Source organism: Mesocricetus auratus, unplaced genomic scaffold (genome assembly GCF_017639785.1).
Source record: "Mesocricetus auratus isolate SY011 unplaced genomic scaffold, BCM_Maur_2.0 Super-Scaffold_15014, whole genome shotgun sequence".
Lineage (NCBI taxonomy): Eukaryota > Metazoa > Chordata > Mammalia > Rodentia > Cricetidae > Mesocricetus > Mesocricetus auratus.
In genome coordinates this window covers 47,381,353-47,394,706 of record NW_024429186.1, presented here as the reverse complement: position 1 = coordinate 47,394,706, position 13,354 = coordinate 47,381,353, and the positions used below count along the sequence as shown (strand labels likewise).

The 13,354-nt window shown below is 44.8% G+C and overlaps 1 protein-coding gene and 1 non-coding gene across 2 annotated transcripts; one reads left to right on the top strand and one right to left on the bottom strand.

The window, feature by feature from the left end:
• The first annotated feature begins 4,862 nt into the window (after positions 1-4,862).
• Positions 4,863-5,019, top strand: LOC121139639. Its single transcript, XR_005876546.1, has one exon. It is a non-coding gene; the product is annotated as a U1 spliceosomal RNA (small nuclear RNA).
• Positions 5,020-5,721: 702 nt separating this feature from the next.
• Positions 5,722-7,233, bottom strand: Rps29 (ribosomal protein S29). The gene is made up of 3 exons (XM_040743011.1): positions 7,074-7,233; positions 6,743-6,842; positions 5,722-5,823 (listed from the first exon to the last, which is right to left on the bottom strand). The coding sequence occupies exons 1-3, from the start codon at positions 7,133-7,135 to the stop codon at positions 5,815-5,817; spliced, it is 171 nt and encodes a 56-aa protein (XP_040598945.1). The 5' UTR covers positions 7,136-7,233; the 3' UTR covers positions 5,722-5,814.
• Positions 7,234-13,354: the final 6,121 nt, after the last annotated feature.

Here is a 13,354-nt window from a genome sequence, read left to right as displayed (position 1 = left end):
AATACTCCAGTCATCTGCAACCAGCACAAATAACTCTAAAGGATTTGCTTGTATTCCTAGTCATGTGTCTCTGTGTGTTGTGGGTGCTGAGGAAACAACTTGCATTCTGTGAAAGAGCAGCAAGTACTTTTAGGTCTGAGTCATCTCTACAGCCCTACAAACAAAGTAGGGAGAGATCTTAGGTACCTGGAGCGCTGACCACGCCCGTAGAAGGTGTGTGGAATAAAGAGCCGAGAGGAAAGGGACTCACTCTCTTTCGGGGTTCCGGTCGGGTCTCAAAGGCTACAGACACTAACCTGGGTTTTTGGTTTCTCTTTTAAGTAATTTCTCACAATAAGTAGCCAACAATATCCTTATCCCATGTACTGTTACATTTTCCCCTACAAAATAACTTTAAAAAATTCATTAGCAGTGTGGGGTGGCACACACCTTTAACCCAATACTCAGGAGGAGGCAAGAGGATCTCAGTGAGTTCGAGGCCAGCCAGGTCTGTGTAAGGAATTCCAGGCCAGCCAGGGCCAGACCTTGTCTACACACACACACACACACACACACACACACAAATAAAAAAAATAATAATTTTAAATATGTATCTGTCAGGTACTATTATCAGGCTCTGGATGAAGGAGAAATAAGATCCCACAGTGAAAGGACAACTGAAATACCAGCAGTTGGGATTGGAGAGATGGTTTAGCAATTAAGAGTGCTTACTGCTCTCTCAGAGGACTAGAGTTCTGTTCCTAGTACCCACATGGAGGCTTACACCAGCCTGTGACTCCAGTTTTGGGGAATCCTATATACTCTTCCTGCCTCTGTGGACACCTAAACTCAGAAACGCATAACTTCCCCCAACACACACATACACCTATTTATAAATAAATAAAGCTTTATTGAAAGAGAGAGAGAGAGAGACAGACAGAGAGAGAGAGAGAGAGAGAGAGAGAGAGAGAGAGAGAGAGAGAGAGAGAGAGAGAGAGAGAGAATAGAGAATGCTGGAGATGGTTCAGTGGTTAAGAGCATTTATCCTTCTTGCAAAAGACCTGAGTTCAGTTCCCTACACCCACATTGGGCACCTCACAAACAGTTGCCTCTAACTTCATTTGTAGCAAGGTCTATAGGCCCTGGCTTCCGTGGGTAACCACACATGCACAATAACCTCACACAAACACACATATACACATAATGTAAAAATAATTTTTAGGCGGGCGTTGGTGGCGCACTGGCAGACATTGTGAAGGCCTGTAACATGATGTCTTAATTACTTTTTCCTGTTGCTATAAGAAAACACCCAGATCAAAGCAGCTAAGGGAGAAAAGGCTTATTTCAGATTGAGGGTACAGTCCTCTGTAGTGGGAAAGTCAAGGCAACCGGGGCTTGAAACAGTCAATCACATTACACCCAAAGTCAGGAAGTTCAATTTCTCCTTTTCATGCAGTCCAGGATTCCATCCAAGGGACTGGTGACACCCACAGTAGGTGGTGCCACTCACTTAACCTAGTCAAGACAAGCCCCTAGGCTTGCCCAGAGGCTTGTCTCCCAGGAAATTCTAGATATGATATAGACAGGTGAGAATCATCACATACCGTATTTCTTTATCGTTCACGCACTTCATTGTTTCTTACCTTTGTACAGACATCCCTGCAACAGTTTGAGAACAACTGATCTTAAGGGAAGGACTGAAAAATGACTCTGGCCGGGCATTGGTGGTGCACGCCTTTAATCCCAGCACTCTGTGAGTTCGAGACCAGCCTGGACTACCAAGCGAGTTCCAGGACAGCCTCCAAAGCCACAGAGAAACCCTGTCTCAAAAAAAAACCAAAAAATAATAATAATAATAATTTTTAAAGTTAAATAATTTTTCAAAACCAGCAATAGACATCCTGGAAATGAGAAAATTCTAGAGCCCTTGGGCCTAAGTATTTGACCATTTGATCCTGTGTTGTAGAGGTTAAACTTGTTTTGAACAGGATCACATAGAATTTGGGTGGCAAATGAAATTAGCAAAGGAAGTCAGAAGGACACTAGAAAGAAGTCACTGTCAGAGCACTCTAAGGTTAGAATGAGCTGACTTACACATTACGTGGATAGAGTTAAAGTTGGAGGTCTCCATCAAATCCCTCCCCCTCAGAGCTCGGGAAATCCCAAGGACGAGAAGGCAGAAAGATTCTAAGAGTCACAGGGGATGGAGGACACCAGAACATGGCCTTCTGAATCAATTAAACGAAGCACTTATGAGCTGCTGTAGACTGACGAAGCAAACACAGGTCCTCTGCTGTATATCATAGCTATCAGCTTAGCATTTTATGGGATGCCTGACTGTGAGAATGAGCGGCTCTCTTGTGCCTGCTCTTGGGACTCTTTTCCTCCTGTTGGCTTGCCATGTCCAACTTCAATGTAAGTTTTTACTTCATCTTATATTTTATTTTGTCATGTTTAGTTTTTATCTCTTAGAAGCCTCTTCTTTTTTCGAGACAGGGTTTCTCTGTATCTGTGGAGCCTTTCTTGGGACTAGCTCTGTAGAGCAGACCTCAGAGATCTGCCTACCTCTGCCTCCCAAGCGCTGGAATTAAAGGCATGCTCCAGCACTGCCCAGCTGAAGCATGTTCTTTTCTAATGAGAGACAGGAAGGAAGTAGATCTGGAGGGGAGGGTAGATGGAGAGAAACTCAGAGGAGTGGAGCAAAGGGGAAGTGTAATCAGGATATATTGTATGAGAAAAGAATCTATTTCCAATAATAATCATATTATAATAATGAGCTGGCTTAAGGATAAAAAGCCTAAAGACACTGATATCAAGGATACTTACTACAGCTGGCAGTCATTGGATACCCCAGGCTTAATGGAGTCTTTTTTTTTTTTTTTTTGGTTTTTTTTCAAGACAGGGTTTCTCTGTGGCTTTGGAGGCTGTCCTGGAATTCGCTCTGTAGACCAGGCTGGCCTCGAACTCACAGAGATCCGCCTGCCTCTGCCTCCCGAGTGCTGGGATTAAAGGCGTGCGCCACCACCGCCCGGCGCCTAATGGAGTCTTAATCTGATACTGCACCTACATTTATCACACACAGACAAACACTGATAACATACTGGAATGTTTTCCTGTGCTTTTCTGTAACAATGAAATCGTATTACATACACGGTTTCCTATTTTTCATTCATTATTTCTGCTTGCTAGACTACAAATATTTACTAAAGTTTTCCCCTGCTCATAGGCATTCATAGTTTAGTGGCAAGAGTGGTTTTCAAACTACTGCTGCCAACTACATTCGTAAAATGGGTATCAGTCCTCACAGCTGTAGAAGTCACCCCAAAACTCATGTTGAAACTCTGGTCCCCAAGGTGATGATTTCAGGTAAGGTCTTTGGAAGATGAGTAAATCTCACCATCAGTATCTTTAATAATAAATCCAAAGACACTCACTCGTCCCATCCACATGTGAGGACATTTAGGAAGGCACTATCTGTGGCCCAGGGCATATCCCTCATTAGTGCCTTGATCTTAACTTCTCAGTCTCCAGAATGTTGAGAAATAGTTTAAGCCATGCAGCATTGTTTCAAAAGACAAAACAGACAAAAGCAGGAACCCAACCTGAAAGTATCTTCCAATGTGATCCAGTAGCTATGTAGCTAGGCTATATTGCCACCAAAGTTTATTTAGGGACCCCCTTAATATGCAAGACATCTTCTTGTGCGGTTCTGCTGTAAAGACACAAGGACATGTGATAAATGCCATCTGGAGATAAGAGGCAGTTCTTTTACAGCACTGTGACCGTTAAGAGCTTAAGCAAGCATGTCAGACAGACCCAAGTTCTAGCTTTGTCTCTTTTGGGAAGATTGCCTTGGGGTAATTACCCCATGATTTGTCTCTTGGGGATGTTACCTTATGTCTAAGCATTAGTCTCCTCAGATATGTACTGAGGATCATACTTACTGAAAGGGACTCTAACCCTTCACATACAGTCTAGCACAGAGCAAATTTTAAACCATCTGTATTGAGTCCTATTCAACGCTGGTAGAGGAGTCAAGCCACCTTTCCACAGCAAGCTTCCCTCCAGTACCACATACACGGCTGGGACTGGCTACTGTTTCCCTCTTGTGCTCCCTAAGACACTGCAAATGTATTACGGACTTTACACAGGGCCATCAGGCTGCCACAGACCTCAGCTCATGCAAGGGACTCATGATCCAGTCAGATTCTTCTCACACTAAAGCATGTTAAACTTCCCTCATCTTCAGCTCCCAGATTTTCTGTGTATTTGCTCAAATGACAACTTCTCGTCCATCCTCAAAAAGCAACATGAAGCTTACCCCAGTGCCAAACCACTGAAATACAGCTTTCCTAGACATTGCTTGACAGCAACTGAGGCATGGTTTGGATTTTGTACAGATGAGCCTGACCTCCAACTCACTACTTAGCCTAAGGTGTCCTTGAACGGTTGATCCTACCTCCATCTACCAAATAATGAGTTTACAGGCATGCACCATCACACCTAGATCACAACTACAATAGTAGCTCTAAAGACCAAGGTGGATTACTATGAAGATTAATTCTCTACACTTAAAACAAATCCCTAATCCCAGCACTCAGGAGGCAGAGGCAGGCAGATCTCTGTGAGTTCCAGGCCAGCCTGGTCTACAGAGCAAGTTCCAGGACAGTCTCCAAAACAATAGAGAAACCCTGTCTCGAAAAACCAAAAAAAACAAAAAACAAATCCCACACTTGGCCCAGGCTGGCCTGAACTTCTAAAGGCAAAGCCTTCAATTCTTGATCCTCCAGCCTCTACCCTGAATACTAGGATTACTAGCACACACCACACCCTTAGATCCACCTTCAGCCGGCTTTGCTAAACCCTAAACCCGGAATAGCCTAAGAATCCTGACAGGGGAGATACTATGATCACGAAGGTGGTTTACCCAGGGCAAGGCTTATCCATTACACTCTGGATGTGTGTTCCCCAAAAGTGGGGAACTAAACTGCATAATTTGTGGTAGTGGGGATGGGGGAACTTTGTTGGCACTCTCCCCGGGTTTCTGTGTAGCCCTGGCCCGCCTAGAAATTGACCTACCTCAGTCTCCTAAGTGTTCAGATCAAAAGGTGTTCAGCACCACCAGGCTAACACTGTATCATCTAATTCTCACACAAGCCCAAAGACCATAAACATTATGAGAACTTCCTTCTGGTCTATCACTTACATAATCAGGGCTTCTACTGAGCAAGCCCACAGTGAGCAGCAAACATTTGTCTGCAAACCACATGCATGTCCAGAGCCCATGAAGGGATTCCCTGGAACTGGAGCTACAGATTGAGCCACAGGTGCTGGGAATCAAACCCAAATCCCCTGAAGAGCCCTCTCTCCAGCCCTATGGTGTTTTTAAAAGGCAACTTTTGGGGGGTTTTTCGAGACAGGGTTTCTCTGTGGCTTTGGAGGCTGTCCTGGAACTAGCTCTTGTAGACCAGGCTGGCCTCGAACTTACAGAGATCCGTTTAAAAGGCAATTTTAAGGTTACCTCTGTAACAAACTTTTCTAGCCACAGGAAATTGATTTAGATCAATTGGTAAAGCATTTGCCTAACAAGCAAGAAGCCTTGGGTTGGATCCCCAACACCTCAGTGGAGCATGCCTGTGTCCCTGCCAAAAGGAATCAGTTATTGAAGCAGGGCAGGTGGGTGGATCTCAGAGTTTGATGCTAGCTTGAACAGACTGTCTCAAACAACAAAAAACACACAAATTGAAGGTCTTCACTTTTTTATTCTTTATGTACAAAGACTAGCATGATCTGTTTCACTGGGTAGACAGTCTTGAATAATCCATTCAAGGTTGCTTAGTCCAACTGCAAAAAAGCACACATAATTTATTACGTTACATTATGATTCTAACATTTTCACTGGTTCCCTCTAAAAATCGTTTCCCAACACAATACCACACAAAATAACCATATTATTTAGTAGCTCTGCTACAGTTCATCTTGGCCTGAAAAAAAACTAGGACCAGCTTTAAGGGTGCCAGCAACCATTCTCTACTCTATGACACCTTCACATCGAATCTCTCAAATCTCTAAGCTGCATCTCTGGCTTACGGTAATCATTTGGTCAACACAGGAAAACTGAGCTTAAAACTGTGCCTGCTGCACTGGAGAGCACAGGTAAAATAACGAAGGCCCATTAAACACAAGCTTTTTTAAAGTTGTCCTGAATCCAGGAGTGGTGGCACACGCCTTTAATCCTAGCAGAGGTTCGAAACCAGCCTAGTCTACAGATCTCATGAGTTTCTGGACTAGAGCTAGAGGAAAAACCGGGAGACTTGCAAAACCAAACTAGTCCAATTAAACAGAAAGTAGTTGATTTTATAACAAGAAGCAAGCAAATCTGCTCTGGACCAAAAGTGTCTTTTTGGGGAAATCAACCAAGTTTCAAGTAGCATTAATGTGATCACGACCTTAGAGCCGATAAAAAAGACAAAACCTTGCCCAAGTCACGAGTCTACCGGGCCGGAAATCGAAGGCGCTTTCAGCCTATGCTCAAACGTTCTCGGCAGAAATTTAAGACACGCAGTCGTGTAGAAAACACTCGGTTACTATGTAGTAACTGCAGTGTCTACTACAAGGTTAAAAACATTGTGCTCGACCAGACGCAGCAACTCATCCCGCGCTTTCTAGAACTCTGACCGCTGAAGCCCGCCTCACTCAGCCCCGTGGGTCTCGCTCTGAAGCTCCCGCCCGCATCATGGAGGCCGGCGTCGGAGGCGCGTACCTTAATGAAGCCTATGTCCTTCGCGTACTGACGGAAGCACTGACGGCACATGTTCAGCCCATATTTCCGGATCAGGCCGTGGCGGTTGGAGCAGACGCGGCTGGATGGGTAACAAGCATGAGATGGCGTTGACTTATGCAGGCCGCGGGGAATCCAACATCCCTCCCCGAAGAGCGCGTCCCGTCCCGTCCCGTCCCGGGCCCGCCCGACCTAGCACAAACCCGCAATGGCGGCGGCGGCTCCCAACCCCGGGCCGGCGCGCCGCCCGCGGCTTCCCGCAGCCCCGCCACCCACGGCGGCCCCTTCCCGCTAACCGCGATCCCCTTCTCACCAAGAGCGCGAGCCCTGGCCGAACTTCCGCGGGTGACTCCAGTAGAGCTGCTGGTGACCCATCTTGCCTTCAGTCGGCACAAGAGGAGAAAGGAACGAGCAAGCGCGCGCACGCGCTCTTCAAGTTTCCGAGAGCCACGCTTTTCCCAGAATACAGCGCGGGAACGTGACGCGTGCGCAGTGCGACAACGTCGTCCGGGGGAGGGTGGTTTGAGTGACATTTTTAAAGGCGAAGGGGCGGGCACAGTGGCTGACGTCACGGCAGCCCGAAGCTCTAGTATCTCCGCGGCCGCCTCGCCCATCGCCGGGCGCGGTGGCGCACGCCTGTAGTCCCAGCTACTCGGGAGGCTGAGACAGGAGGATCGCTTGAGTCCAGGAGTTCTGGGCTGTAGTGCGCTATGCCGATCGGGTGTCCGCACTAAGTTCGGCATCAATATGGTGACCTCCCGGGAGCGGGGGGCCACCAGGTTGCCTAAGGAGGGGTGAACCGGCCCAGGTCGGAAACGGAGCAGGTCAAAACTCCCGTGCTGATCAGTAGTGGGATCGCGCCTGTGAATAGCCACTGCACTCCAGCCTGGGCAACATAGCGAGACCCCGTCTCTTTTTACATTGTTTTCTTCTTGAAGGTTTTATTTCTGAAATTATTCACAAATGATTATATCCCGATCGCAGTCTTTAAAAAATTTTTTAACTCAAACGCCCGCTTAGAAAAATGATTTTAACCTCCACTCAACACTGACACCTACTGGCGTGAATTTATAAAACAATTTAAACCAACTGCAATGAATATCAGTCAACGCTAGGGGTTCCTTTCCGTCTTATTAAACAACGGATTTTTACTTTTTTAACTGGATACATTCCTCCTAGAGATACACCCACAGTATTCCAGGGGATGGTGAATAATGTTTAAGGTCTTTAGTATATTTGAGTATATAAACCTTAATATGCTTGATGCTTAAATATACTTGGCTAAATTTATTTTTTTTCTCTTGTTTTTCTAACAGTCTCCCTGTGTAGCCTAGGCAGACCTGGAACTTGCTATTTGTCCATAGTGGACTCACACTTGCTATTCTGCTTCAATCCAAGAGCAGTTTAGGTGGCTGAATTTGAATAAAGAAATAATGTGGGATAAAGGTTGCTTTGATCAGGTAATTTGATAAACCAACAAACAGCAAATTTCAGAATGCAAGTAAATTTCTGACCAAAAGAAAAATCGAAATGCCATGTTTCCACAGAAACCTAAAATTGCACATAGCCCTGAGATGAAAGCTTTAACTAGCTCTGCAGGGTGTGGCACAGTGTGCAACAATAACGAAGAAAAAAAAGCCCTTTGAACAGTAGCTCTTCCGAGTACCTAAAGAAAAGTTCTTTAAAAGTATGCTACTTGGAGGAGGAAAAAAAAGTGTGCTACTTTGGGATTTTGGTAGACAATCCTTACCCAATTATTTCATAGTGAAAGAAAGGGTCACAGATTTAAAGGCCAGATGTAACAACTTCTGTCATCAAACTCTTCAAATCTATCATTAAACACACACACACAGAGAATTCTCTTAACCCTTCCAACTCCAATTCTATTTTCTTTCTTAGCTGTGATGACATGTAATACAACTAAGCAAGCATATGGGACACAAGTCTGGAAGAGTATCCATGCCACACAAAGAAAGAAGACAGCAGTGCAAAAGCACACCAGCTCACTGGTGCCTTATTTTTCTTTCATTTATGTGGCGCTGGCTGCTATTAGTGGGATCACTGGCTTTGCAAAAGCAAGAAGCATACCCTTCCTAGCTAGTCGACCTTTTGTGAAGAATTTGACAGATCTGTTTACCAGCTCTCTTGGGATCCAAAGAGTATTTGTTTTCTGAGCTAACTCTAAGAGATTGGCTAGCATTATGGCAATACATTTGTGCCATTCTGGAAAATATGCATGTAGGTTTGAGTGTACACACCTGCCAATTTCCTGATAACTATCAAATTTTGAACTATTTTATTGGATAGATTTCATCAGACCAGGGTTGGAGAGAAGGCTCAGTGATTAAGAGCATTGGCTGCTTTTGCAGAGGACCCTGGTTCAATTTCTAGCCACCACATGGTGGTTCACAACCGTCTGTAATTCCAGTTTGAGGGGGTCTGACACCTCATACAGACATACATGCAGGCAAAACACCAATGCACATAAAATAAAAATAGATCATTAAAAAGTTACGGTTCCTTTTGTGAGGGGTGGGGGCTGCTAATGATTCAGTCTAGGGTCTTATTATATTTGCTAGGCGAGCACTGTCACTGAGTGCAAACTTTTTTTATGTTTGGACTAGAGATTTTATTTTAGAAGTATAAAGGATGGAAGCGTAGTATATTTGGCATTTTTAATTTAAGTTTGTTTTATTTAATGTTAATTCCATGCTGTGTTTCAGTAAGAACAATACAGAGTCTGAATCTGTGGCTCCAGTCAGGTATCTAGTAGTACAAATTAGCTTCAAGTTACACGTACTGAACAAAAGAGGCTGAGCGAGCGAAGGAGGAGGGAAGGAGGCTGAAGAGCAAGGAAGGAGTGAGAGAGTAGAACACGCATGCAGGCTTCCGTACCACCTTCAGTGCTAACCTGCGTCAGAGGGGGAGGAGTCGGCAAGAATGAGCAGCCACGGATTGTTGAGCTGTTACCAGCACCTCGCTTTTCAGCAACACTTCAGCAGAGTGCCCGACACAATTTACAGCAAAACCATTACAACAAGCTCCCCCAAAACTCCTCAAGCTAACACCCAATTAAGTTAAAACATTGGCATAAAATTCCATCTAAGCAATTAAAAAAAGGAAAAATGACAGCACATATGTCTCTATCGTGTGATTAATCTTTCTTAGATGCATCACCTAGAAGTCTAATGGCTTCCAAATGTCATCTCCATTTCTCATGATGATCTTGCCACATGTGGCTGGAGACAATACAGTAATGCTGAAAAAGCCTCTATGCAGTCCTGTTAGCGTTGTAAGGAACCTAAAAGCTGGGACCAGCAAAATCCACAGAAATTCATTTTTGCCTTTAAGAACTTCTGAAAATGGCTTGTTTGTTTTAAAAGGGGGGGGGGAGAAAAAGAAAAACAACAGGGCAGGAACCTAAATTCTGCGACCAAATGTGAAAGTCAACCTTGGTGTTCTCAGTGACAATGGGGAGCTTCGGGGGAGGTGGGGAGGGAGGGAGGGTGGTCAGAGATGTTCTCTCCTCGGCTTCATTACCTCTCACTGCTTTTCGTCCTCCACACCCTGCAGCCCATATTTATTCTGCTCTCCGCCATCGCCTTGCCTGTCAGGTCCATGAAAGACCACAGAATGGAATGTATGGGTTAGCAACCTTAATTGCCGAAGGGCTGTAAACCCACAAAAGGCCAATTCTGGGCTGCTGACCACCTGTGACGAACCGACCAGGGCGTCAGAGATGGGCAAACAAGGTTCGTGGGAAACAAGGAGATGATAACCACCATTTACTTAGGGAGAGATGATTAACTCATACCAAGGTTTGAGGAATTTACAACGTGTAGGTCAGGAAGACATCTACTTCCCCTGGTCAGTAGTCACGTAACCGCCCACCCCGTCACAAGATAGGGACCCCTCCCAGGACCCCTCCCAAAGGCTGTGGTTTTTGCCTTTAAAAGCTGATTGTAACTGAACCTGGGGCCAATCGGTCTAAAAGCTGACCGGGAGGCCCATCTGCAGATGCCTAATTAAAGCCTCTGGCGTGTTGCATCAATTGGCACGTGGACTCTTGATTCTTGGGGTGACGAATCCAGCTTGGGGACCCCTCCTCAATTCGGGGGACCCCAACAGTCCAGAGCGTCAGGTCATCACGCAGCCAATCAGTGTTATCAGTGCTCTTAGATGGCACAGCAGTTTAGATAAAATCAGATCCAAAACCAGTTCCTGCTGGGCATGGAATTGATCCCAGCATTTGAGAGGCAGAAGCAGGCAGATCTCTAACTCGGAAGCCAGCCAGGGCTACGTAATGAGACCCAGTCTCAACATTAAATTTAAAAATAAAATTTCAGAAATGTCAAAACTGGTTAGCGATGCTCATAGTAAAATCCTGTTTCTTGGCCAGGTGTAGTGGTACACTCCTTTAATACCAGCATTGGGGAGTCAGAGGCAGGCTGTAAATTGGAGCCTGGTTTATAGAAAAAGTTCCAGGTCAGATAGGGCTGCCTAGTGAGACATTGTCAAAGAAAAGAAAAATCTTTCTCAAATTGCATGTGGTAGTGCGTTTGGGTAAGGCTAGAGGATCAAATTCAAATTTGAACTCAAAGCCAGCTGAGCTATCAAGCATAGTGCAGGGTAGCCTGAGCTACATAGCAAGACCCTATCTTTAATAGTAATGATGATTACACTTTCTAGAACAACCACTGACTATAAAATTAGTATTACATAGATAAATGATTGACATCCATATTAGAAATGGAATCTATCATGAAAACTGGCTCGCATACTACCTGAAAGCTAGAAACCCTGAGATGCCAGCAGCATGGCTCAGGCCTCAGAACCTGAAGGCTGAAGATGGAAGGTTTACTGTAGAAGACACTAGAAAGATCACCCACACTGAGGGTGGATCCTCCCCACTGGTCTACTCTTGCATCGGTCTTCTCTGGAAAAACCCTCAGATAGCCTCAAGAGCAGTCATGTGATTTGTCTTGTTTTGTTGGTTTTTCAAGACAAGGTTTCTCTATGTAACCCTGGCTGTCCTGGAACTTGATCAGTAGACCAAGCTAGCCTTGCACTCACAGAGATACACCTGCCTCTGACTCCCAAGTGCTGGGATTAAAGGCATGCACCACTACCGCTCAGCAGTATTCCTTAATCCAGTCAATTGGTATCCAAAATTAACCATCTCATATTTTTTCATGCAAAAAAATTTTTTTTGGTTTTTCAAGACAGGGTTTCTCTGTATTGTTTTGGAGGCTGTCCTGGAACTCGCTCTGTAGACCAGGCTGGCCTCGAACTCACAAAGATAAGCCTGCCTCTGCCTCTGGAGTGCTGGGATTAAACGCGTGTGCCCCCAACGCCTGGCTCAGTATCAATTTTTTAATTAATTTTTAATTTCATAAATGTGTACTTTATATCATTTCCCCCTTCTTTTTCTTCCCTCAAACCTCTCTCGTGCCTCCCTTCTTCCCAAATAAATGCGAATGCTGAATCCATATAGTGTTGCCTATATGTATATGTTTTCAGAGATGCCCACTTGGGATTAGATAACTATTTAGAGGACTCATGCCAGAGGAAGACTGATTCTCTCTCAGCAGTCTTAATTACCTTGTAGCTCTTCCTCTAATGGTTCCTTATGAGATTTCCTCCATTCACATTAAATGTGAACTGCTGTGGTCATTGTTTAGGTCTTGTTGAGGCAGCCATATTGTTTCGATTTCATGAGTGTAGTTTTCCTGATACATTTAGAAGACACAGTCTGGAAGCAAATGTGCTTGTCCTCTGGCTCTTACAATCTTTCTACCTCCCTCTTCTGTGATGTTCCCTGAGTCTTAAGTGTTTGTGGTTGTATTGTAGATGTGTCAGGTGGGCTGGGCAGCCATCACACAGTTGTTATCTTCATTTTGTACGGCTGGGGCTTGCTGCAAAGGTCTCAATCGGCTGTGAAGAGGAGCATCTTTGATGAAGGGTAGGAGTTATGCTTGCCTTTGGGTATGCAGATAAGTGTTAGAATGAAGTTAGGAATTACATGGGTTTAGGACTGTGGCAGTAGTAGGTTGTCCTCTGAGGTACATGACCTCAGTAGCCATGGATAGTTGGCTAAGTATCCGGTACCAGGCAAGATTTCCCTCCAGCTGAATGGGCCCATTTCCAATTAGACAGGTGTTGGTTACCCCCAAGATATAAGTACCACTATTACACAAGGGATATCTTGCTAGATATGGGGGGGGGGGTAAAAGCTTATGTACTTTAATTTTTTCTGTTTCTTAAATTACTGCTTTTGGGTTGTATTAAAAAATTCTTGTGTACCCCTGTGTTTGTGTGCATGTGTGTGAAGAGAAAATCCTTAAGAAAGTCACTGTTTTTTGTTTCGGTGATTGTAGTTGCTATTTAAAATAAACTGTTTTCCTATTATACTTTTTTTTGTTTGTTTTGTTTTTTGTTTTTCGAGGCAGGGTTTCTCTGTGGCTTTGGAGGCTGTCCTGGAACTAGCTTGTAGACCAGGCTGGCCTTGAACTCACAGAGATCCGCCTGCCTCTGCCTCCTGAGTGCTGGGATTAAAGGCGTGCACCACCAACGCCCAGCCCCTGTGATACTTTT